At 34.9% G+C, this 25,703-nt stretch overlaps 3 protein-coding genes across 3 annotated transcripts; 2 read left to right on the forward strand and 1 right to left on the reverse strand.

Moving 5' to 3' along the window:
• Positions 1–562: 562 nt before the first annotated feature.
• Positions 563–12,343, forward strand: LOC125069804 (DNA-directed RNA polymerase, mitochondrial). The gene is made up of 24 exons (XM_047679383.1): positions 563–823; positions 948–1,058; positions 1,135–1,684; positions 1,859–1,993; positions 2,768–2,942; positions 3,338–3,448; positions 3,728–3,889; positions 3,971–4,300; positions 4,683–4,823; positions 5,063–5,181; positions 5,643–5,817; positions 5,915–6,033; positions 6,282–6,491; positions 6,602–6,751; positions 6,867–7,052; positions 7,260–7,469; positions 7,597–7,751; positions 7,834–7,985; positions 8,318–8,477; positions 8,902–9,031; positions 9,496–9,618; positions 9,837–10,008; positions 11,156–11,247; positions 11,365–12,343. Exons 1-24 carry the CDS (start codon positions 676–678, stop codon positions 11,489–11,491), a joined length of 4,143 nt encoding a protein of 1,380 aa, XP_047535339.1. The 5' UTR covers positions 563–675; the 3' UTR covers positions 11,492–12,343.
• A 1,025-nt stretch (positions 12,344–13,368) lies between these two features.
• Positions 13,369–20,726, reverse strand: LOC125069805 (katanin-interacting protein-like). The gene is made up of 15 exons (XM_047679384.1): positions 20,395–20,726; positions 20,156–20,239; positions 19,963–20,069; positions 19,418–19,597; positions 19,033–19,337; positions 18,282–18,464; positions 17,596–17,733; positions 16,903–17,173; positions 16,602–16,832; positions 15,726–15,903; positions 15,311–15,501; positions 14,957–15,107; positions 14,738–14,831; positions 14,421–14,524; positions 13,369–13,761 (listed from the first exon to the last, which is right to left on the reverse strand). Exons 1-15 carry the CDS (start codon positions 20,466–20,468, stop codon positions 13,668–13,670), a joined length of 2,385 nt encoding a protein of 794 aa, XP_047535340.1. The 5' UTR covers positions 20,469–20,726; the 3' UTR covers positions 13,369–13,667.
• Positions 20,727–20,958: 232 nt separating this feature from the next.
• On the forward strand, positions 20,959–23,223 carry LOC125069678 (arginine--tRNA ligase, cytoplasmic). Its single transcript, XM_047679204.1, has one exon. It carries the CDS (start codon positions 21,077–21,079, stop codon positions 23,120–23,122), a length of 2,046 nt encoding a protein of 681 aa, XP_047535160.1. The 5' UTR covers positions 20,959–21,076; the 3' UTR covers positions 23,123–23,223.
• The last annotated feature ends 2,480 nt before the right edge of the window (positions 23,224–25,703 follow it).

Below are 25,703 nucleotides of genomic sequence, written 5' to 3' on the forward strand. Positions count from 1 at the left end.
TATAGGAAACAGATTATAGCACTAGCATGAAATATTACTAATGTCACAATTGTACATAATGACAACGGTACACATATGTTAATGTTATACATTAATTCTATTTAACAGAATAGCTATTAATTAAAGTAGTGATTGATTTTGAAAATAATAAGAATATGAGTATGAAACTAATAACGAACGTGGGTTCATTATTGTATTATTTGAAAAGGTATAAATAGTTAGATTATGGACTGATTTAAATGAATGTAGTGGTCATATGTACTAATCACAACATTGAACTTATCAGATAAATTACGGCTTCCATATAGAATTCAATGCTATTAAAATTATATACTTATCTCGTTTGGCATGAAGCCTGCCATATTAGTATAGAAAATATTGTTTCCTATTATATTTATGTTACGAAGAAGTTAATTGTAACTTTATAACAAATATGGAGCTTCTATATATATAACATGTAGCAGTATGATTTAAGTAGTATAAACTATGCTGTAGGACTTAATCTGTGCTGAGTGCTCTGTTTATTGTAGTCCGCTACTCTGCTCACTGCTGTGGTGTGTAGTCTGTGTTGTCTTAAATGTCAATAGATAGATTGTTGTCCTTCATTTTCACGTGGTTCAAGAGTTTTCGGCATGGATTTTGACCTATATTACAAATAATATTAAATTATAAATAATGCATCGACTTTTATCTGCTAAGAATTTATGTCATAATAAACTTCACGGCGTAACATTAACTGCAAATAGTTCTCTTAACAATATATCATTTAGTCATATAAAATGTTCGTTCTGTCGCAAAGTACTTTTAAATTCACCGAACACAGGTAAATACTTTAACTTCTATGAATATCTTTAAGGAAAATAGTAAGAAATTTCAATTATTGATACCATTGCAAAATATAAACATAACCTAAACAATAAGTTGCATAACATTGGAATTTGTTCTAGAAAATCAATTTCTCACGAGACATCAATCAACGAGAACGGCTAATGCTTTGAAATCTTTAAAAAAGAAAAGCAAACATAAAAATCACAAAAAATATGGCGAATTATTACAAGGTGGGTCAATTGTGGCAGATGATTTTTACATTGATGTTTTTGGGATAATAAAATTACTGTTATTATTTGTTTTTAGTTAACGAGAGTAGTATGACTGAACTGCAAGTATCTATAAGCAAATTCAATGCAGCACATCTATCAAAACTTGCTTCCAGTCCTGTTTCTCTTGGACAGCTACATCAATTAACAACAACACCTAATAAAAAACCAAATAATATAGAAGTTGACAAAGAACTCCTTCAAACTGTTAGAGAAAAAATTTTAAAGAAACCTGTATCAGAAATCAAATTAGAAGATGACAAGTGTGCCCTCATTTTTACCCATCATAAAATAACAACTTTAGAGGAAAGATTTAAAACTAAACAATACATTGACATGGTGAAAGAGAGCTATTACAATTTTAGGAAAGAAACAATTTATGATCAGCGTCTGCAAGATCTGAGATATGCTATAAATGAAGGTCTAAATCAAGAATTTGATCTTAATACTAATCCTAAATTTGATCCAAAAGATTCCAAGGAGCCATTGCTGAAACATCCACATGCAGTATTTAAAAAGTTATTTATTGACAACCAATTAGAAAGTTATGAACAGGAACTTATGATCAACCACTTATCAAACTTGCAGTAAGTATTTATAGACTAATATTACTCTTAATGATTAGTCTTTTTCCTAAGAGGAAAGGAAAAGTTTTGTTTTGATTTATTTTTTAATTAATTTGGTATTTCTTTTTGTTATAAAATTCAAGTTTAAAGAAATTCACATAAAACAGTAAGTACTATATGTTCATTTAATTACAGATTGCAAGGTTTATCACATTCAGCCATTGAGGAAATTTGTGATGAAACAATTCACCATGATATAAATGAAACTAAAGATGAATTTAATATTGACAGTGAAGTTTCTCGAATCAAGAGCTTAAATGTTAAAAAGGCGTAAGTTCTTTAAATGTGATATGTTATATGTATACTCTAAAATTAAGCTTAATTATCGTTCAAAATTTTGAATGCTTTCAAAATGAACAAACATAAGAAAAGGCTTTTGTTTACCTAGATTTCAGTAATAATATTTATTATATAATTAAAGCTGTTACTTTTAATGATAATTTATTGTTATATTAGAATATAATTGCAATAAAAACTATATATACTAAACAATATATTTATACAACATGAGATTCAAATAATATAAATTGGAATCCTTTGTTTGAGATACCAAAATAGTAGCAGTATATACTGGTTAATGTCATTAATAAATTAGCTTCAGAATTGATTTAGGATATGATAATTAAAAACTTTCAAACAAATTCTTGAACCAAATGAATATCAAAGGAAAATTTGATTAATAGTATGAAATAATATTTAATACTATTTCAAGTATTAATAGCATTACTTAGAGATTTACCATAATTTGTATTATGTTACTTATTCATCATGTAAATAAATTAGACAATGTATTAGAAAAAGAATATGTTGATAAAACTACACAATAATGTATGTAGGTGTGATTTTTTTTACCAATTTAGTAATAAAATACATTTCGAAATCAATGGACAATTTGCTTAACGTGAATCTGCTTGTGTTATTATTAATGTAGATCTAATAAATATACATTTAAATTTCTAAAATCCAATTTTAGGTTTAATTTTTGGGTTGTAAGCTTAATCCAAATATATATTTTATAATACATTTTAATTATCTTTCGAATAGGCAACAAGTACTTAAACAGAAAAAGAAGAAACTACGAGAAAAACGTCGTGCCGCTCAAGAGGCGAATATGAAGCAAGACACGCGTGAGTTAGAACGAAAAGGCAAGGAGGAGGCTCTACAGCGCATGCTCACTTCTCATTTACAGCTTTTGTGCTCTCTTGACATGATTTCTGAGGTAAGTAAAAATACATTTAAAAAAAAAGAGCTATATAAAATAACTCATATAATTGCTGATAAAAATTCACTTTAAGATAAACAACCTCCTTTGTTATCTTAGTAATCTTTGCCCTGATTTTAGAATTTGGTGTAAATCATGATACCCATAACATCAATTATGCTAGCATCCTTATATCTTTTGTGTATTTTTTTTAGTAAACTATTTTATTTATGTTTCATTGGATTTTATAAAGTTATAATTTAAATTGTTCTATTCGTTTTCTTTTTATAAGTATTTATATTAGGTACTAATAATTCCTTAAAATAATTTCAGAGTTACCTTTTTGTTGTTGTTAAACTATTCCTTAATATACCTATGTATATATACTTAATATACTGTTGTCTTCATTTTAGGGGCGACAAGTTTTACAGCATTATCGGAAACGAAGTGCGAGGTTTTCCGAACATCCTAAAATTTCCAGTGTCAAAGTATACAATACACTCCTTCAAGGATATGCATCGTCGGTAAATATTATTTTCATAAAACACTTTATATTGATGGTGGTATCAGAATATATTGATATAAAACTTAACAACATTGATATCTTCCATTAAAATTGTGTCAAATATTAAAAAACGTTTTTTAAGCTGGTAATGTCTATTATTCTTAGTTAACTGTTAATAATTAAGTCTTAGTAGGTAATTAAACATTAATGGTTGCTTTAAATTATCAATAATGTGTGAAAAACAATTCTTTATTGTTGTATTGTGTTTTTGTGTTAATTATGATTGTGATGTTAACAGGGTCATCTTGATAACGCCAAAGAATTGTTATCATTTATGTCTGAAGATAAAATAGAACCGAATGAACAAACTTTCGCCGCCATATTTGAATGTGTCGAGCGAACTGACTTAAATAATAAGAAGTCGTTGTTAGGATATTACTATAGAGAAATGGAAAATAAGGTAATTATATCTCACTTTATGAGTCATAATCATTATCATGAAAGTCGCTTAAAATAACTACTTGTTTTTTCTTATCCATAGGGTTTTACCTTAAACGACTTATTGGATAAAACCAAATTTGTATCTGATCAACGTGAAATAGTATTAAAAGCAGTGAGAAGATTAGAACCAGATTTTGTACCGCAATATACACCTCCGCCACTCGACTATAATTGTCCTCTTTTGGAAAAATTAAAACTAGATAATGTAGATAACAGAAAAGGTTTGTTGAGCTCACCGGCGAGCGGTCTCCTAACGTTAGAGGAGCTAAAGGCAAAGTTACGCGAGCAGTTGGAATTAGAGATGAATGGAGAGATCGAAGTTCAAAACATTTCAGTTCAAAATAAAGAGTCGAAGGATGTGGAAGTATATGTAAGTCTATTATGTTTTATTCTAATGGCTTTGCAATGTTTTTGTCATAACATTATTATTATGTAAACAAATCGATTATTTATTGTTTATTTACATATATTTAATAAGAATTAATTATTATTAAAACGTGTAAGATAACATTTACTTATTCGATTTAAGTAGTATTTATATTAATGACGATCTTCCCCTGATCGACTCTGAACCTGACAATCTCAAGGGTGACTAGCCACATACGCAGGACATATTATTGTGTACAAGTGTGTGCGCAAACACAGGACGAAAAACCAAATAACTTTTATCGGACCGATCTGGGGCTTTAACCCAAGACTTGCCACTAGACCAATGACATGACTCTAATAATATTGAGTGTATGGTGCGCCAGCGCCAGAAGCTGCAGGCGGCGGAGGCGGAGTGGCGCGCGGCGATGCGCGAGGCGCTGCTGCGCAACACGGGCACGCTGCGCGCGCGCAGCAACGCCTCGCACTGCGCCATCACGCTCTACCCCTACCTCAAGGTGTTGTCGGTGGGTACTCGCGACTTTCCTTTTGAATTTTGGCTACCACATCGGTGAAATTTAATGTCATTTGACTCTTTTGTATAAAGGGTTCGTAAACCTTAATATGACCATTTTTAGATAATTACTACATAGTTTTTAATTAAATTATTTATGATGAACGTAATATCCTTACTCAAAAGAATGTGTTAAAAACGGCATTGGCCTTTGTAATAAACAAAAGTATTTTTATATTTATTATATTACAGGTGGACGACTTCGTTAATCTCATGATGAGTGAAATCAATAAATTAGTGGACGGTAGTGACTCTTATAGTCCCACTCTGAAGTTGTTGCAGAGAGATCTAGGAACGCAAGTGTACAACAGGTTAGTATTTTATTTGATATAGATTGACTACCTTCTTAGACTAATGACTAATGGACACACGCAGATGTGTTCACGCATATACCACACACGCTGGTTCACGACACACACGTGCGCACACATACATATATACACGCTTACAGTTTCATCTGGCATTTAAGTTAACCAAATTAATTCAATCTGGCTTTTGTGTTAACTAGCTTATGGGGGCTTCCAATCCAAGGTTCTCAGTTCTAGGCCCAGTTTGGATCAAATAGCTCGGTGTTTGGGAGTGTGCTTCGCGAAGTATGCATTATCAGAAATAGATCAACAAAAAATGTCCTTCAGCATATGTCGCATATTTAACATATTTAACTTTAACAAGACTTTATTTAACTATTGCTTCTAGACATATCTTAAATTTATTATAATGTACTTAAGTATACTATATTGTTTCGCTAATAATAATAATCTAAAACTTTCAGATATCAAATAGAACAATACAAACGTAATGGTGTCCTTAAGAAAATTGAACAAATATATGAGAAATACTGCAAGTGGTATTTAGAGAGGCACTCACTGGATGGTACGTCGACCCCTTACAATAGCCGACAGGCGTGGCAAATATTTGTGCACCAGAATAGGGAGGGTGCATGTTTGGTGAGTAAAAACTAAGGCATGCTGAAGTTATTTTTATATTAAATAATGTGGATTTTTTCGTTTTATGTTTGTACTTAAACATTTCCGACTTTTTCAGGATGTCGAGGAAGCGCCGTGGCCGATGGAAATACGACAGAATATTGGAAAATTTCTTTATAACATCATCATCAACGACGTGAAAATCGACGTCAACATGTTCAAACCAAAAGCGAAAGTGTAAGTATTGTTAGACTTATAGTTATCGATATAATGGCGATCGACGCTCAGTATATAATATTAAATATCATAATATAATGTTTTGAATGTCACGAAATTGGAACAATTTTTTTTTTAAAACAAGAGCTTTGTTTGTTTTCTGTAGTAATTAATTCTTAAGGATTGTTTTCTTTATTGTTCCTTGAATTTGAAATGCGACACCCTGTTTCTAGACCAAACCTATAGTTTCACGTGTATCGTCCCCACAGTAAAAAATTGCCGGCCGTGTACAAGGTGCACCGTCCGTGGGGCCGACTGGTGCGTCTGGAGCTGAAGCCTCACCCCACACTGTCGCGACTGTGCGCGGCGGCGGCGCGGCCCGCACTGCGCATGCGCGCCGCACTGGCGCCCACTCGCGCGCCGCCCCTGCCCTGGTGCGACGCCTCCCCCTGTCTGCTCACCGCCACGCCGCTCGTCAGGTGACCGCCTCTCACAAACTGTCCCACCACGGGCCGACTGTAACCTGTAACAATGTCGGTAAACTTTAAGGTCATTGCCATAATATTCAATGTAATGATTTGTATCACAGAATGCCATTCTACATAACCGGCCAGATGAAACGATTAGAAGAAGCACCGCCAGATTCCCTGTATCCGGTGCTAGACAGTCTCAACCAACTCGGCGAGGTGCCCTGGGTGATCAACCAACCCATTCTAGATTTGCAATTGAAGGTCTTCAGGTACGGTACTCGTCAAAACTCGTCAAAAAACTAAATGTTTTCAAGAAAGGTTAAAGCTAAGACGAACCGTGTGACCTTTCGCAGTTCTAAAATCTAACAATCGTTGGCACCGCAGGTCGGGTGGAGACAAGAAACTGGACATCCCGCCGCCTGCGTCGTCGCTGGAAGCGTCGCAGTGTGCGGGCGCGGCGGACGCGGCGAGCGCGCTGCGGGCCCGCGTCGCGCTCAACCGAGCGCGCGCCGACATGCACTCGCTGTGGTGCGACGCGCTCTACAAGCTCTCTCTCGCCAACCACTATAGGTATGTCCGCCACGAATTTTAAGTCTATAAAGGAATTTAACGTAAGCTTCCGGACAATAACAACTTTAAGACATGATATACATCAGGATCTTATGATATTCAATGTATTTGTCACAGTTTCAACGACTTCATCTTCAATAAAATAATCTTAGTAATATATACAATTATTACTTTCTCCAAATGCTCACCCGTCTCGGTGGTTTGCAGGGAGACCACGTTCTGGCTGCCGCACAACATGGACTTTCGCGGTCGCGTGTACGCGGTGGGCCCGCACGTGTCGGCGCTGGGCGCGGACGCGGCGCGCGCGCTGCTGCGGCTGGCGCGCACGCGGCCGCTGCGCGCGCGCGGCCTGCGCTGGCTCAAGGTGCACGCCATCAACCTCACCGGCACGCACAAGCGGAGCACCGTCGACGAGAGGTCGGATATATGGATATACGAATAGTTACTGTAGCGAAACGCTTGAAATGATTTCATATTATCGAGAATGTTTATTTGATCAGTCACATTCGTCCTTATTAAACGATTTTTGTTTGTTTCGAAACAGATTAGCATATGCAGACAGTATAATGGACAAAATCCTAGACTCTGCGGACAATCCGCTGGACGGCGAAGGCTGGTGGAAAGAGTCCGAAGAACCGTGGCAGACGCTCGCTTGCTGCATGGAGATAGCCAACGCCGTGCGGTCTCCGAACCCTGAGGGTATGTATAGACCTTAGACACAGCGTGGTACAATATGCTGTCGATGATAGTCCGCTTAATCGTCTGGCGTGCTCGGGCGCAGAGTACGAGTGCGGCTTCCCGGTGCACCAGGACGGCTCGTGCAACGGGCTGCAGCACTACGCGGCGCTGGGCGGCGACGCGGCGGGCGCGGCCGCCGTCAACCTGGCGCCGCTCGCCGCGCCGCAGGACGTCTACAGCGAGGTGGCCGCGCTCGTAAGTTGACGCCCAATGCAATTATGACTGTGATATGACAGGATATTTCGTAAAAATAGTATTTCAATGCTTTCACTTTTTATAACAATTATAGTTTTCGAGGCAAAGTGATGTATTTCCACATATTGTAATTGTTGACCATGTTTGAATAACATGGTAAGATTTTTGATGATAGATATTCAAATAAATTTGATAATCATTTTTTTTTTTCTATTTTATAAACAATGTTTGAAAAACGATTTATCGAATAAACATAACCATGCCATCACAGACCTTGCTACGGTTACAGTGAGTTCTGCGCCGAATGTTCAACAGTTAATCTTACAAATCAGGTGGAGAACATGCGCGTGCGCGACGCGGCGGCCGGCGTGCCCGCGGCGGTCGTGCTGGAGGACTTCGTGAGGCGCAAAGTCATCAAGCAGACCGTCATGACTACGGTGTATGGTGTCACTAAATTTGGGGCTCGTCTTCAAATTGCTAAGCAGCTCAAAGGTTCGTTTCAAAATATTCCAAAATCAATGTTTGTTTTAGTAGCAGTGACTAGTTCTCATTTCATAAGTTTTAATCTCGTTTAAATAAACTATAAGAAATATCAACTATGTATATCATAAATTTTATTTATTTATTATTTTGAATTAAATATTTTGTGAGTAACATCGGTATCATATAAAATTGTTATTTTCGTCGGCCCTCGCTTGTTATTGGTACATTTTTTTTGGAAACACTTATAGTAAATGTATCTTATTTACGTTAATAAAACAGTGCCAAAACGAGAACAATTTAATTTAGTTACTTCACCTACTAACATAAGTACTTTACGTCATTTATAAATAATTTCTTAATCAGCATATGTCGTATAAAACGGCGAAGCACAGACTTGAAATATTTTATCAAAAATGGATATACTTTGTTGCAGACATAGAGGAATTCCCGAAGGAACACGTTTGGTCGTGCTCACAGTACCTAACAGCACGTACGTTCGATTCCCTACGTGAGATGTTCACATCCACCAAGCTTATACAAGACTGGTTTACCGATTGTGCAAAGTGAGTCGAAATAAAATTACATAAGTATATATATTATATTGTAGATGATTTTTTGTATCATGATTTTTTGATTACTTGATCAGTTCAGTATAAATTTGTGTACATAAAAAATACATTTTATGTACCAAAACTGGAGTCAATATTAGATGGTAACATTGCCAAATGGCTAAATACTGACACATGAATTTACTAAAATATAAATACTGCTGACGAAAGCAATTTTATGGACCAACCATAATCTAATACATTAGCAAAAGCCAATAAAGTAATAGTACACTAGGAAAGCAAGGAAAACGAAACATAGTCATTCATTCATACCTCTACGCAAAATATTTAAAAAATAGTTGTCATGCTGTCTTTACATATTAAAATATTTCTACGTTTATTTTATGGTTAAAAGACTGCAGCTCACAGGCATGTATAATATGTAACTGGAATGAGAATAAAACTTGAATCAATTTCAGAGTGATATCCGGCGTGTGCGGCGAGAGTGTGGAGTGGGTGACGCCGCTGGGCCTGCCCGTGCTTCAGCCATACTTCCGCCGAACCACACCCGCGCCCGCCACCTCCGTGCTCGATCTCAACCAGTCAGTTTGCACAATATTTTCACTAATATTTGTTTCGTTTTATACATTATGACGTTCTATCTAATCTTAACTGATACGAATAATTAACGATTAATTGGGACTTAAAAAAAGCATTTCCCTAAACCCTTATATTGCCCGAAACGAAAGTAAATTATGTCTTGGTGTATAGAGTACAAAGTGAATTTAAAAAAAAAAAAAACACTTGCTCCACTCTTCAGACGGCCGTGCACGATGAAGCAGCGCAACGCATTCCCTCCGAACTTCATCCACTCGCTGGACTCGTCGCACATGATGCTGACGTCATTGCACTGCGAGGCGGCCGCCGTCTCCTTCGTGTCCGTGCACGACTGCTTCTGGACTCATCCCGACACCGTCGACGTCATGAACCAGGTAACCACTTGCAACCAAACAGCTCTACAATGAGAACCTACTATTGGTTATGAGTTTCCATTATTTTTTTGTCTAGTTAATGAGAAGTACAACTTATTACTTGTATAATTTATTTATAAGTACAAATTTGATGATATTGTGATATCATATTATCACAAATATACATCGCAGAAAAGATTCCCGAGACGGGTTTACTTTTTCAAAACAACATATTGTAATACTACAAGACGAAATTAAAATTCCACGGTTCGGTTCGTACCTTGTAAGTCCCACTGAGAAGAATCAAAAAGAAATTCAGAGGGTACTCTTTTACACCAAAATAAATGACATAGGTATAATAATAATCCGAGACTTATGAATTACATTGTGTATGTACGCAAAAACAAAAGATTTTACCAGAAATTTTGACATTATATCGTGTATACAACAGGAACAAGTATAAATTTGTAACTTCAACTACCCGATTACCCCGGGTTTTACTCTTTTGTAGGGTACTGTATACGTTTTTACGACGATCAAAAATATTTCATTGTACTCTATTCCAACCACAAGAGGAAAAAAGTCAAATAAATAACATTTGATACCTAATTGACGCTATATCATTGATCGAGAGCTTGGTTAATGTATGATATTCACTATGGATTTGCGAAAAAAAGGCGTTTTGAACGTCGACGAAACTGTTATCGGAATATTGGAAGTAAAATTAAAGTGGAAATAAGTAGTTAAGTGTAATAGTGTTGTATTATAAATAAAAATATATTGATCATAAACTCTTAGTAGTGCAAAATATAGCTGAGTTATTAGTAAATCGCATGAAATATGTAAATCTAAGGTTTGTTTATCTTTTTTTCTAGTTCCATTGGAATAAGCTGTACATGTAAAAATACTTCAGTTTGTTGCACACCTATGGAATTAGATGATGACCTCCAGGTTATTTCAAATAACGAAAATATATTTTTTATGATATTAAATAAAATTTCCCACTGTGTTTCTTTTGCCGGTTCTTCTCAGGTGTAAGGTGTTTATTTTCGAATACTTACCCTTAAAACTGCTATATTTAAGAAATTTTTTGACTTTGACATACTATATTTTTTATTATAAATATTTATGAGATTAATTATAAAGCTGTTTTCAACCTTTTTTCCAGATATGCAGAGAACAATTTGTTGCTCTCCATTCACAACCAATCTTAGAAAACCTATCGGATTTCCTCTTGAAACGTTACAGCTACCCAGAAAGGTACATACATATATATGCATACAAATATCTTGTTTTCGATAGAAATAAACCTTGTTAAAATATTATTTTTAATTTACAAATATTGCAACTTTAATTATAACTTTTCTTTTGTTTTAGTGAAATCGAAGATGGCTCTGTCGGCGCGGCGAACAAAAAACGAGTCAACTCCTTACTACAGAAGGTTCCGGAAAAAGGGGACTTTGACATAAATAGTGTTTTAAAGTCTGTATATTTCTTCAGTTAGGTCGAATATAATTATAATGATTAAGGAGTTTAAACAAACTGTAAAATAAATATTAATAAAGTAACAATTCCTGTCGAACTATGTTGACATAAGGAATTTAATATACTTATGTTATTTGGAAAGAAAACGATTGTGTGTCTCGAGGAGAAATACATTTGAAATCTATTTTATGTACACTTGTGCAATGAGTAACGTCGCAAGATACACAATCTTAGAGACTGATTGTTAGTTTGTATTATAATATTTTGTAAGTATGAAGCTGACAGGAATTTTAGTAAAACTTTTTATGGACTTTCTATAAAATTTATAGTTAAGCTGTTGCTTAAATAGATATAGTCCTGGACTCACTATCAATAACAATAGTGTTCATTTGAACTGTTAAAAATGGCCGTCGGATTAATGATTAATTACAATTTTTAAATTTGAACGTAATTTTGATTCGTCAATATTTAGTCTGTCAGGTTTTGTATAATAAACGAAAAATGATTATGGAAAAATACAGTACCTTTAATGTAAAATAAGATTAATTAGGATGAAATCCAGCCACTACACTGCTTACTTTCAAATAAACTGTATTCTAATTTTGTACAATGTGAAAGTAAGTCTAAAAAAAATCTTCCATGGTAGTATTATACTAGTCGGATTCATATGAAATAGTTCCTGGTTTGAATTATTTGTACAAATTATCCATATACTAATATTAGAGTACTTTATCTTAGCAAGAAATATATTAACTACGTTATAAAATGATAAAAACCAAAAAGAAATATACACTTTAGTCAAGCTTCATTTTAGAACATTTGGCTTTATTTTTTTTTTGGTGCAAATGTTAGTCTGTGATTTATTACTTATGAAAATAAAACCAGTTCAACTACTTTTGCGTTATTTTCTTTACTCACTTATAATGGAAATGAAACACCCTGTAACTAATAAAATTATTTATTTCTGGTAAAAAATACGATTGACAATTACACGATCGTCACTAAAACACAACTGTAAATTTAAAACGGTATCTCATTACACGCATACACTTTGGGGTATCTTTTGGCAACAGATAAATAAAATTGAACAATTGCTTGGTTTAATATTTGGCGCTAGTGCAGTCTACAGTTACTGTCTATGTGATTCTAATTTGATATTTTAAAACTTATAAATTCTAAGTTAAATCTATTTAGAATTTGACATCACATCCGTTACGTATCTTGGGACAATCGCATAGAAAATTGTGCTTAAATAATATTTTAACCATTTTTTGAATAGCACAACTACACCATACATTATTTTTGAATTAAACCATACAACTCTGCCAAAATAGACAAATTATAGAGACAATAGGAAAGATTACAAACCACATTTTTAAAAGAACAGAAGGCAAATTCTACTAACTCATTACGGTTATGATACGTTCCAATAGGCTATTTGACAATGCGAAAAATAAAGTGTCAATTATTGTAATCAGTATATATTATGAGTTTAAAAATGGTTACTTATTAACAAAAGTTCAAAATAATAATTTATTTATTTAAAAATCCCTAAATAAAAAAAGCATTTTTTTAAACTTTTGTCACGTGACACAAAACGCTCCTGATTGGTCGGGCTCATGATTACGTCACTTGCTTGTTAATCTCGTTTGCTTACTGTATATTGTATTGTATTGTATTGTACTGTATATACTGGATTATAAGTGCCACAGATTACAATATGGGCAAGTGACGTCAACGACCCCATTGCAGGGCCATATTGTCAAAGTAGCGTTTTCGCGCGCTAATTAAATATTTTAATTTGATATTTTTCACCAAATATGTACTAGAATTCAAACTCCTTAACCTCTACCAAATAATATAAAATGGATTTTAAAAACCAGTCAAATAGCCTATTCTACTCAGATTCAACTTCGACTATTCCTCACAATAATAAACCTCAGCTTAATCGTGGCTGAGGGCCATTATAGACTAACTGCGAGCGAATCGCAAATGGATATAAGTTGGTCGAATATAAGAACGGCTGGACGGCAATGATTATGTTAAGATTCGATTGCGTTAAAGTGACAATTTGTTAGTAGAATTGGCGTCCAGTTTGTTATAATACAACAAGGTAGTACAGTTACATCGATTTAAGTAAAATCAAAAAGAAAACGATGTTTCTCGTCTAACATAAACTAGACGTGGCGGTGACGTCACGGCTCGACCAGGTCGGTGACGGCGGTGGCGGGGCGGCGCGCGGGGTCGGCGCGCGCGCTGCCGCTCGTGGCGCTGCTCGTCTCCGACCCGCTGCGGGACAGCACTATTACATTAAACTGCAAAGGCCTAAAAGATCGATAGCGTCTATTCTTTCTATTAATAAATACTAGTTTATAAATATATGCTTTTTTTTTTTAATTTTAATAGACAGAATATATTAGTCCGACCTTTTATCACCAGCGTAAAATTCACTGTCTTTATTTACCGACTCGTAAGGTATATATTTTGAAGTGCCTCACGAACCTAATACAATATGTCGAAAAAAATGTGACAGTTTTACTTGGTGGTAGGGCTTTGTGCAAGCCTGTAAGGTAGGTACCACCCACTCATCAGATATTCTACCACCAAATAGCAGTACTCAGTATTGTTGTGTTCCGGTTTGAAGAGTGAGGGTGAGTGAGCCAGTGTAACTACAGGCACAAGAGACGTAACAATTTAGTTCCCAAGGTTGGTGGCGCATTGGTGATGTAAGGAATGGTTAATATTTCTTACAATGCTATTGTTTATAAGCGGTGGTGACCACTTACCATCAGGTGGCCCATTTGCTCGTCCGCCTATCGATATCATAAAAAAAAGCTATAATGATATTTTTAATATTTGAACAGGAAGACTTATTTTGGATTAATTTATATGTTATTATAATGTTTCCAGTTAATTGATTATAGTGAAAATAGTAGGTGCGTGTGGACCTGGGCGCGAGAGTGTCGCGCAGACACAGACAGTACGGCGCCAGACGCGGCCCGCGCGCGGCCGGCAGCGTGCCCGTGTACAGCAGTAGGTCGTCCATCAGCACCTGACAAACGCGCCCTTCTTTACTAAAAAACTCTAGATAAACTTTATCCAAGCGTGCTTATAAACGTTTGAATCATCACATATCTACGAGATAGCACAATTTGAATACGCAAACGAATTTAATTTATAATATTGTTGTAAATATAAGAAATACCTAAACGTCTGCTAATCGTTATAAGATATAAACAGATCGAAACTAACGATAAGTACTTACTCCAAATTCTTTGACGCCGCGTGATGGAGTTTTACCATAGTTCCATATTTTCATCCCGTAGACGGAGACGGGAGAATCAAATACGAAAAATACCCTGGAGAAATAAGGAATATTACTCAAACTTCTGTAAAAATCTACGTGACGAAAGCTTCATTAGCTTTCAAAGTATGAATCCCGGATCGTGGGATGGTTCGGGACGCGAACGAGCAGTATCGGTACCGGTTGAGCGTGCGCGGCAAGAGCGGCGCGAGCCACGAGTGCTGCGCGAGGTCGGCGCGCGCGTTGTGTCCGTCCACGAGGCGCGCCGGCGTGCGCACGTCGCGCGCGCTGCCCGCCAGCACGTTCACGCTGGCCGGCTGCGCGCACACGTCTGCAACACACCCACACACACAGCCAGTGATGCCTACTCCAGTAGTTTCAACAGTTTGGCCGTTACTCGTGATTATATAGTGAATATATTATGTTAAACAGAAATACAGTTAAAATATATCTTACCTCATTCGACCTTCGACTTCGCCTAAAAATCTCGTATGATTAATTTCCGAAAAAAAAATAGCTCGGGAAAACACTTACTAGATTCGGTGACTTCGATCAAGCGACCCTGCGGGTCGTATAGCTCGACGCCCGTCAGCCCCACGTAGTAGGGATCGCCCCAAGTGGAGTAAATGCTTATTTGTAGCACGAACCCGGTCGGCACCTCCAACTCCAAATTATCATAGAGGGGCCAATCTATCGCCGGATCTGCACTGAATTGGTTATGAAATCTGAAAAGAATAACACTTTCGTTTTTACAGTGAAAAATTATAAATATATATTGCTCAATATACGTATGACAGAAAGAGTTGATAGGGGCGTTGGTAAAAATATTTACACGGGTACACAATAAATTATGGAATGTACAAAGTTGCAATAGATGCAACAGTCGGTTTTACCGTCCAGTATATAAAGGACCATTCGTAAAGACATCACACGTGACGGCAGCACGCACCTGCGGTCGAGTGCAGTGAGGTCGAGGTGCTGCACGTAATCGTAGCAGGTGTCTCCAGGTGCGCGTCGCAGCATGACGTCACGCTCCTGCAGCGCTTGCTCGTCAAGCGATACACGTAAGTGCTTTACGCCGATGTAGGAAAGCTCCATGTTCGCGTTATAATTCCATATCCGAATGCCTATAAAATGTTGCTTATAAAATCCATTATATTTTTATTTAAAATAATCCATAATATTTTGCATGTTTAGTGATTTCTTAGGATTTTTTATATGTAAAATATACAACTTTTTTTAGAAATAGAAGAGGAATCAGTGGCGGATTGGGAGGGCTGGCCTGCTGAGGGTTGGTTTTATCAAAGTAAACATTAAAAAGTACACATTTTGTTTTCCTTTAGGTAATGTATTGCTTGTGATTTGTAGAAGTGTAATTAGAATAACAATTATCAACTTCACTTGTTTTTGAGAGTGGTGTTTCTACTTAGTGCACACCCACAACCGCTCCGAATCCGCCTCTGAATTTAATCATCGTAGATTTCAAATAGAGCCGAGATGGCCCAGTGGTTAGAACGCGTGCATCTTAACCGATGATTTCGGGTTCAAACCCAGGCAGGCACCACTGAAATTTCATGTGCTTAATTTGTGTTTATAATTCATCTCGTGCTCGGCGGTGAAGGAAAACATCGTGAGGAAACCTGCATGTGTCTAATTTCAACGAAATTCAGCCACATGTGTATTCCGCCAACCCGCATTGGAGCAGCGTGGTGGAATATGCTCCAAACCTTCTCCTCAAAGGGAGAGGAGGCCTTTATCCCAGCAGTGGGACATTTACGGGCTGCTTATGTTTATGTTTATGTTAGATTTCAAATAAGTGACATACTAGTAATCTCAGTCGGTTGTTTAAACTCGATAACGACGTGGCAAAAGTCTGAAGCCGCTGTAAAATTGGTGCACCACATGTCGTCTAACTCTGTTGTTATATTATTCCCGTTGAAGAGACTCGTACAGTCCATGTACTTAAAGTCGGATGTGTGATTTTCTTTGATCAAGGATTTATAAGCGTAAGCACGATCTATTTTAATGGACTCATTGCAACAAAGTATATCTATTCCTGTAAAATAATATACAAATTATTAACAAAAGTGCATTTTTTCAAAACAATACTCGCACCAACGACGCACCTGTCAACCCAATCAAATGCTTCCCTCCCCAATTAGAAAGAAGTGTCAATTTTATCTGCTTCACGATATATTTTAAATCTTGCTGTTCTTCTTCGAATTCACCATTTTTTGTGGGACTTGTGCTATTTTTGCTATCGTTGGCGGTAGGGGGTCGTTTTTCAATAGCATTCGAATCATTCATTGGCTCATTATCTCTTAAAAGATCTTGAAAATTTTTATCATTCGTCATGATTGCTTCGAGAATTTTTGGATCTTTCGTAAAGATAATTGTCTGTTGAGAAATAAAACAACGATTATTTAAATCATAATAATGATATTTTTATTTACAAAATACATTATGTACAATTGTTATTTATATTGGGAATATATCAAAATGTTAAAAAATGGCAAAGTTGTCATGTCTAAATCTCATTGTATTTAATGAGTTTAGAATAGTAGATCTTGTTTAGTATATATAGTATAGAGTTTCGCCGACGTCCAAAACGCCATTTTTGCGTCCATCGTGAATATGATAGATTAATCAAGCTCTCAACCAATGATGTCACGTCAATTTGCTGTCAAATGTTGTTTATTTAGCTTTTTTCCTGTTATGGTTGGAATAGAGTATAGAAGGATACATTAGAGTAGGTTCTATGCTAGGGAACTCTGTGTAAAGAATATCAATATCTTAATAGTGACAATAATACAACTTACATCACCAAATGTCGGCAATGGCCCTTTTAATTCGCCACTTGAGCGAGCGATTTCACCGTGGAAAATAACTTGATCGTCTAACTTTATCTGCACAAGTCGGACGCCACGTGCCGAGTATATTCTTGATTTATTATAATTCTGATTAAAAAAATGTCTCATATTATAAACGTGAAATTTTTCTTTTTCTATATTATCTTTTTATGATATAGGAAGACGGACTAGCAAATGGTTCACCTGATGGTAAATGGTCACCACTGCCCGTACCATGACGCTATAAAAAATATTAGTCATTCCTTACGTCCTCAATGCGCCACCAACTTTGGTAACTAAATTGTTAGGTCCCACGTGCCTGTAGTTACACTGGCTCAATCACCCTTTAATCCAGAACACAACAATACTGAGTACTTGAGTAGTGCTACTTGGCGATGGAATATCTGATGAGTGGGTAATTATCCAGACGGGCTTGCACTGAGCCCTACCACCAAGGGGGTAGGTTATGGAGTTTTGTATTACACCGTTTAAGGATTACTTCCACTATGTACTTACTAGAAATTTTAAATATGAAATTTGGGGGTTACAAGCACCATCGTAATCTCACCAGCTCTATCCGATTGTGAATGTTTTTTTTTTATTTTGAACACCTGACTTTTCCTTTAAAATCTGAGGTTTGTGCAGCTGCAACTCACCCAGATCCTCAGCAGAGCGAGCTCCGTGTAGTTGTCCAGCAGCAGGGCGAGGGCGAGCGGCGCGTCTCGCAGCGCGGTGGCGCTCCACGCGTGCTGGTCGTCGCGCGTGCGCACCACTCCGTCCACGAGGTTCTCCACGCGACCGCACTTCGACTGGTCTCCCGTGTCCGACTCCGTCCATACCTTTCTTACGTGCAGATTGGTGTTAGTGTTGTAACAGAACGAGGCGATACACCATCATTTGCGTGGAAATAATAGCATTTTGGTTCTAAACCTAACCTTTTAATTTCCCAGGATATCTTGGGAATGAGGTATAAACACGCTGAGTACAATAAATTTCAAATAGCTATTTTCGCATATTGTGGCATAGGCGGTTAGACCAAAAAATTATGTCTCATTGCAGCACCGGAAATATATATTTGTTTAATGTTTCTGTTCACCTGGCACCTGGAGAATCTGCTTCATTTATTATATTGCTCTACGAGCATATTTTCATTGCTCTACCCCAAGGCTAATACTGTATTGGACTAGAGACTCTCACCTTAAGGGGATTCTTTAAAGCCTTACCGGTACTACAATGCTGGTTAATAAAAACACGTCGTGGATTTTTACCCAGTACATGCCGGTTTCCTCACGATAGTCAATGTTTGTCACCGTCAACGCAAGAAGAGTTAAATACAAAAAAAAAAGTGGAACATGAAAACTTTATGATGAAAACATAAAATAAAATTGTAATGTTAACATATCTTACCTTTTCAATAACAACCGCATTGCCTTTCGAATCGAACAACTCAATACCGTTCATCCCAACGAAGAACTTATCACCCCAATTGGAATATATTTTGATTTCCAGTAATCTACCTTTAGGTAACTCGGGTATAGTAAATTGTGTTTCCACTTTCTCATTTTGAGCATTTCCATGGACTGAAACTAAAGACTTCTGCTTCTTAGCTTGATTATTATTTTTTAAAGGTTTCTTGGCAGGGTTTTGGCGAATATTTAAATTCGATTCTTTTGAAATTTGTTTTCTAAAATTTCTGTTATTTTCGTAGAGTCCTAAAAAATAATATGTCACATTAAGGAGCGTTGTAATTGTTTAGAGAAGTTGACATTCCATTTAAAACAAATTATCTTACGTGAACCCATGATGACGTCATTAAAATCATCGTCAATGGCATCTAGGGGATGGTGCCTTGGCGTCACGTAGTGGGGGAGGAGGTCAGAGAGAAAGTCATTCGAAATACCATTAGCGGAATTGCCCCAATCTAATTCACCGCTATTAATGCTTGGTTTCCGTCGACCATTTTGTGCAAAACCTAGAGAAAAAGGGATTCATATGTCGTTTAGTTAAAGTAAATCAAGAAATTATAACAAATAACACAAATATATATAATATTATATTTATATATATGGGGTATTTGTTATAATTTCTATGAATTTATTTAAAAAAAACACACATATTAAATATTGGATTTTCTCGCCACATTTGTATGTGTAGGCGATCCTGTGATAATGCAGCATGACGGAGAGAGTATCGTTGGTTTTAGTGCGTTGTCTAACACTCGGGCCAAGAGTTATAAACACCCCTTACAACTTACAGTTGGATGGACGCATAAACAAATTAAAAAATAATTTAAATATTTAAACGAGTTAATTTTTATGTGACGCCTCGAAACCGTACCATTATTGTGGTTGTATCGCATGGTGCCGGCAGAATGTGCTACTTGCTGTTTTTGTGGTTTCAGGAGTAGATCCATTGTGGTGTCTAATGACGTCCGTCGCATTACTCTAAATTTAAAATAAATTTATATAAAAGTGTTTTTGTAACTAAAGAGTTATCTATAACGAAAAATTTATTAAAAATTATACTTTACCTATGATTATCGAATTTGCAATTTGGTAATTCATATTTTGAAATAGGATCGTTTATATTTATAATATGAGTCTCTTTCATCTCCCTAGAACATTTAAAAAAAAATTAAATTTACTGGAAAAAAATATGTATGTTGCGCGAATTTGGGGTTTTACTATAAATAAATTTACTATTGTTGATATTACAGACCACATGTCATTGATTTTTCTTTATATATTTTCAAATGCTTAATTAACTCACTTGGTAATGTCTTCAAGCCACAGTGGAATATCGATGTCTTTGGTCGAGTACTCAAACCCATGTTGCTGGGCCATCCTTGAGCCATCGGTTTGTGATATCAAGCACCTTTTGTTTTCGGGCTTTAGAATTATAAATAGATAATTATTTTGGTTTACGAACTCATATCAACCACGATCGTAGCACACTAAGTTAAAGACAAAAACTCTTAACAATAAAATTATTAATATAATCTGATTAATGATTTAGTTATTTATAAATTTATAATCACTGTATCATTGCCACTTGCCACTTTTGAAACATATTTTTGCCGCTGTTTGTTTGACCTTGGTTGTTATGGATACACTTCCTATCTGACATTTATGGGTAAAACAGTCATTATTTACGATGATAACAGATTGATATGTCAAAACTAATAATATAATAAATATGTAATCAATCAATAAATAAAACTACATAACAATTTATAAAATAGGCTTTTTATCGTTCCTATGTTTCTTCTATTTGAAATTTTAAAACGTAAACGTCACTATGACATTAACTTGACATGATTGATGATAATGTCAACACGCTAAAGATAACCTAACAAATTAAAACATATACCTTTCTCTTTTGACGATTTTTATTTAATATTTTATAAACATTTTTGGATTTAGGAATCTTCTTGACTATTATTAAAATCGCCATGTCTGAAATAGATCCAAAATTACTTGAAATAAGAACTACTGATGCTGAAAAACAAGTAAAAATAATAGAAGAAGAATTGGATAAAATAGCTAAAGATGATCTCGCATTTATAGGTGACCCAAAGCTTGATAAACTGCTGTCTGATAATGAAAAACTAAAACATCGCTTGGCTATCCTTCAAAATGCTATTAAATCAGAAGGTAATCCAAAATCTGCTAAGAATGAACCGAAGAAGCGGCCTAATTTAATTACGGATATTAATTCCATCGAAGGCACTATTTGTATTTTGGATGAGTTAAAAAATGTTTTTGAAAGCGCAATTGTTTCCGCGTATCCTTCTTTGGAAAATCCGCCTGTAGTTATTACTTTATCTGGCAACAACCCAAAATTCGGGGATTATCAGTGCAATTCAGCTATGCCAATATCTCAGATATTAAAATCCAAAAATATAAAGAGTAGTCCACGTGAAGTAGCTAACAATATTTTAAATAAAACACCAACTTCTCCACTTATAGAAAAAATTGAAGTGGCAGGCGCAGGGTTCTTAAATATATATTTAAATAAAGCATTAGCTGCACATGTTTTAAATTGTATTCTACGCTTTGGTGTTCAACCACCACCTGTTAAAAGAGAAAGAGTAATAGTGGACTTTTCATCACCAAACATTGCAAAAGAGATGCATGTTGGACACTTAAGGTCGACCATTATAGGTGACAGCATTTGTCGTGTTTTGGAATTTTTAAACCATGATGTCCTCCGTCTTAACCATCTTGGAGACTGGGGCACACAATTTGGGATGCTCATTGCCCACTTGCAAGACATGTTCCCTAATTTCAAGACTCATTCTCCCCCTATATCCGATTTGCAAGCCTTTTACAAAGAATCAAAGAAAAGATTTGATGAGGATGAAGAGTTTAAAAAGAGAGCTTATTCCTGTGTTGTTCAGCTTCAGTCTGGGCATCCCGATTACATAGCTGCTTGGAAGTTAATTTGTGAAGTGTCACGTCAGGAATTTCAAAAAATTTACGACAGGCTGAATATTAAAATAGTTGATAGAGGTGAGTCCTTTTACCAAAGCAGGATGGATAAGGTTGTGAAAGAATTAAAAGATAAAGGTTATTTAGAGGAAGACGATGGAAGGCTCATCATGTGGAGCAATCCAGAAACACATGATGGAATTCCACTCACAGTTGTTAAGTCGGATGGAGGTTACACATATGACACTTCAGATATAACAGCTATAAAGCAAAGAGTTGAAGAGGAAAAGGGTGACAGGTTTATTTATGTGACAGATGTGGGGCAATACACACACTTCATGACAATAGATGCTTGTGCTCGACGAGCTGGTATTCTAACGGGCAGTAAAAGAGTAGAACATGTTGGATTTGGTGTTGTCCTAGGTGAGGATAAGAAAAAGTTTAAAACAAGGTCAGGTGATACAATAAAATTGATAGATTTGCTCGATGAGGGTCTAAAAAGGGCTTTAGATAAATTGGTTGAAAAAGGAAGGGATAAGGTTCTCACACCAGAGGAACTGCAGCTAGCACAAGAAGCTGTTGCATATGGATGTATTAAGTATGCTGATCTCTCTCATAACAGAATAAATGATTACATCTTCTCTTTTGATAAAATGTTGGATGACAAAGGTAATACAGCTGTTTATTTGTTGTATGCTTTAACTCGTATTAGATCTATTGCTCGTACAGCACAAATATCAGGTGAGAAATTATTGGAAGAATGCCAAAAGACTGGTTTTAAACTAGATCATGAAACTGAATGGAAGTTAGGCAAAGTCCTTCTCAGATTTCCGGAAGTTATACTTAAGGTTTCCAGTGATTTGTACTTACATAGTTTGTGTGAATATTTATATGAAATATCCTCGGCTTTTACTGATTTCTACGATAAGTGTTACTGTGTAGAAAAAGATAAAAGTGGTAATATTGTTAAGATATTCTATGAAAGGTTAATGCTTTGTGAAGCCACAGCGAAAGTTATGGAGCAATGTCTGGATATATTAGGTATTAAAACAGTATCAAAAATGTAAAAATCCACTTACATACAACTTTTAATACAGTCATATTATTCAAATTAATACATACATGTTTTTACTAAATTAAAAACCATTTGGATGTAAAACTTTTATTTCATTCCCAAAAACCACTACAAAACTATACCAGGGTCCATTATCAAAGGTAACATTACAGAAATAACATTTTTAATAATCCACAAAAATAATATACAATCAAGTTATCCATTGAGTTATTATTGTAGGACTACTTAGGTAACTCGCAAGCTTTAAAATATTTTACTAATTACATCAAATACATGGACAAATGAGCATGCTTTATAATAGTATTCGAGATTAACAGAATATAGCCTTGAACAGATATATTTATGAATATTTAAAACTAATTACAGGAAGTTGTACATGATGGATTTGGTATAATACTATTTTATTATTAAACTTGGTAGTTCTGATAAATTATTTAAAAACTGCATTGGTTACATCAGTTGTTCATCTGATTTAAATTATTTCAATAGTAATTGGAAAATAATATCAATAATTACTATTTGAAACATAACCTAAATCTATTCAAAATAATATTTAGTAAGATCTTGTATTAAAAATATTTATTGAATATGATATATTAATGATAATATGGTAATTGCTTTACTTAAAACAAATATTACTCTTTAAAAGTATACCTATTAATCGAATAGTTTTATTTTGAACTTCAAATAACATCTACTGACCTCTACATAGAGCAATTACTTTAAATAATACATACGGATTTAAAACGAGATTATATTTGAGTCTTATTAATTAATACACGAAAAACCAATGGCATCTCCGTGGAAGACTAGAGACATTGGTTGAGATATCACTACTATTCATAATGATCTTATGATCGTAAAACTATTTCTAAAACATTGGAATATAAATTTAAAAAATAGATTTATATCATCATTTCAAAATATGTCTTGGTTAACGTTTATAAATTTAAGCATTTATTTTGTACAGTATAACAAATTAATTCCGCAGAGTTCATTCAATTCCTGTTACTCATTTATTTTGATGATGTTCTCCTGACTTTTTTCGGAAACGGTAGCCATCCGAAAAGTATACTAGCCAACTGTGCAGGAGATTTATAGTGATAAAGTGATTGCGCAAGGGAGAAGCACTCAAGAACACTCTATTATCTCATTTTCATAGTCCGATGGGTCAGCAACCCGACATGATTGGGGAAAAATCTGGCGTCGGCTTTACGAGTCATGGGAGTGTAACATTCAACTTCCTAACAGTGAGTTTTTTTTGGCAAGAAACGTAAATAACTTTCATTAGCTGCATCCGGAGCTGATGAGGCTGCAGCCGTACAATCTAGCCTCAAGAGCAACGAGGTAGTTATATTTTATTTTACTGAGTTATTAAATGTTTAAAAGAAAACGTGCTAAATGAACTATGCTACTATTTGACCAATACGCTATATAATTAAACGTATGTTTTTATGGAAGTTTAATTTGAAATACACAACAAATTTATACATACGTATACATAAACCGGAAATATAATCATAAAAAATACATGGTATTTTTGCGTCTATTCGTTGATTTTTTTTTATTTACATAGACTTTACCAATATTTTTTCATAAAGAATTTTATATGATGCTGAATTAGACAATACACGATGCTTTGCCTTCTTTGGAATGTAAAATTATTTACAGAAATATAGAAGTAAGAGTATGATTAATCACTTCATATACGTCGATTATTTAGAAGGTCGTAAGTATATAAATATGTATTATAACTTTGTCATATCCAGACATGAAACAGTATTAGTAAACTTAGTAAACATGAATGTTTAGTATAGTTTAATATTGTTCCTTGTATATTATTTGAAATATTATGTATCTTTTAACAGCTAAAAATAGTAGTTGGTCAGCCAGTAACATAGTACAATTATTAAATAAATCTTGAGAAATATTCAATTTGGAATAGATTATAATAGGTTTTAAACACCATACGTTGATGATGGGGTGAATAAACTTTCACCTTCGGTCATCTACGAGATAAGAGTAGCGAGATTAATTATGGAAATAATTTATATTATTCAATTTTAACGTTTGACCAATTATATTTTTACATACCTTTGTGCAACTTTTTTAGTTTTTAATTAATTACCCTGTTGCCTTAACTATCCAGTGGAGTTACATATCATCATAAATTTAGTTTTAAATTCATAAAATAAAATAAAATAAAAACAATATCAAAATGTACATTAACTCATTACTTACAATCACTAATTTGCGAATGGTTGTAGCAAATAGTATGACTAGAAATTGTTGACAAATCGCAGTATTTAAATGATGGAACAATTACTTACATTATTTTAGAGGATTACGATTCACAAAGATTGATTTAATATAATAGTCGAAAAAAGATAGACTTATTCGAAACAAAAATCCTAACATTCGGACAATTGTGTTAAAATCACGATTTATTTTAAATTTGAGAAAAATTCTTAGATGCAAATTACAGAAAATATATTTGATATGAAAAAAATTAAAACTTTTAATATATTCCAATTTAAAACGATCGAAAGCTTTATTAGCACAAATAAAGCTAT

Source organism: Vanessa atalanta, chromosome 16 (assembly GCF_905147765.1).
Source record: "Vanessa atalanta chromosome 16, ilVanAtal1.2, whole genome shotgun sequence".
Lineage (NCBI taxonomy): Eukaryota > Metazoa > Arthropoda > Insecta > Lepidoptera > Nymphalidae > Vanessa > Vanessa atalanta.

What these genes read in the sequence shown, in the direction of transcription:
- LOC125069804 (XM_047679383.1), top strand. Translation starts at nt 676, where the DNA reads ATGCATCGACTTTTATCTGCTAAGAATTTATGTCATAATAAACTTCAC. An exon ending in ATAGAGAAATGGAAAATAAG is followed by an intron (nt 3,890 to 3,970) that starts GTAATTATATCT and finishes TCTTATCCATAG; the next exon opens with GGTTTTACCTTAAACGACTT. An exon ending in ATAGGGAGGGTGCATGTTTG is followed by an intron (nt 5,818 to 5,914) that starts GTGAGTAAAAAC and finishes CGACTTTTTCAG; the next exon opens with GATGTCGAGGAAGCGCCGTG.
- LOC125069805 (XM_047679384.1), bottom strand. Translation starts at nt 20,468, where the DNA reads ATGGCCCAGCAACATGGGTTTGAGTACTCGACCAAAGACATCGATATT. An exon ending in CATTGCCGACATTTGGTGAT is followed by an intron (nt 17,174 to 17,595) that starts GTAAGTTGTATT and finishes ATTTCTCAACAG; the next exon opens with ACAATTATCTTTACGAAAGA. An exon ending in CGCGACACTCTCGCGCCCAG is followed by an intron (nt 13,762 to 14,420) that starts GTCCACACGCAC and finishes GCTGTCCCGCAG; the next exon opens with CGGGTCGGAGACGAGCAGCG.
- LOC125069678 (XM_047679204.1), top strand. Translation starts at nt 21,077, where the DNA reads ATGTCTGAAATAGATCCAAAATTACTTGAAATAAGAACTACTGATGCT.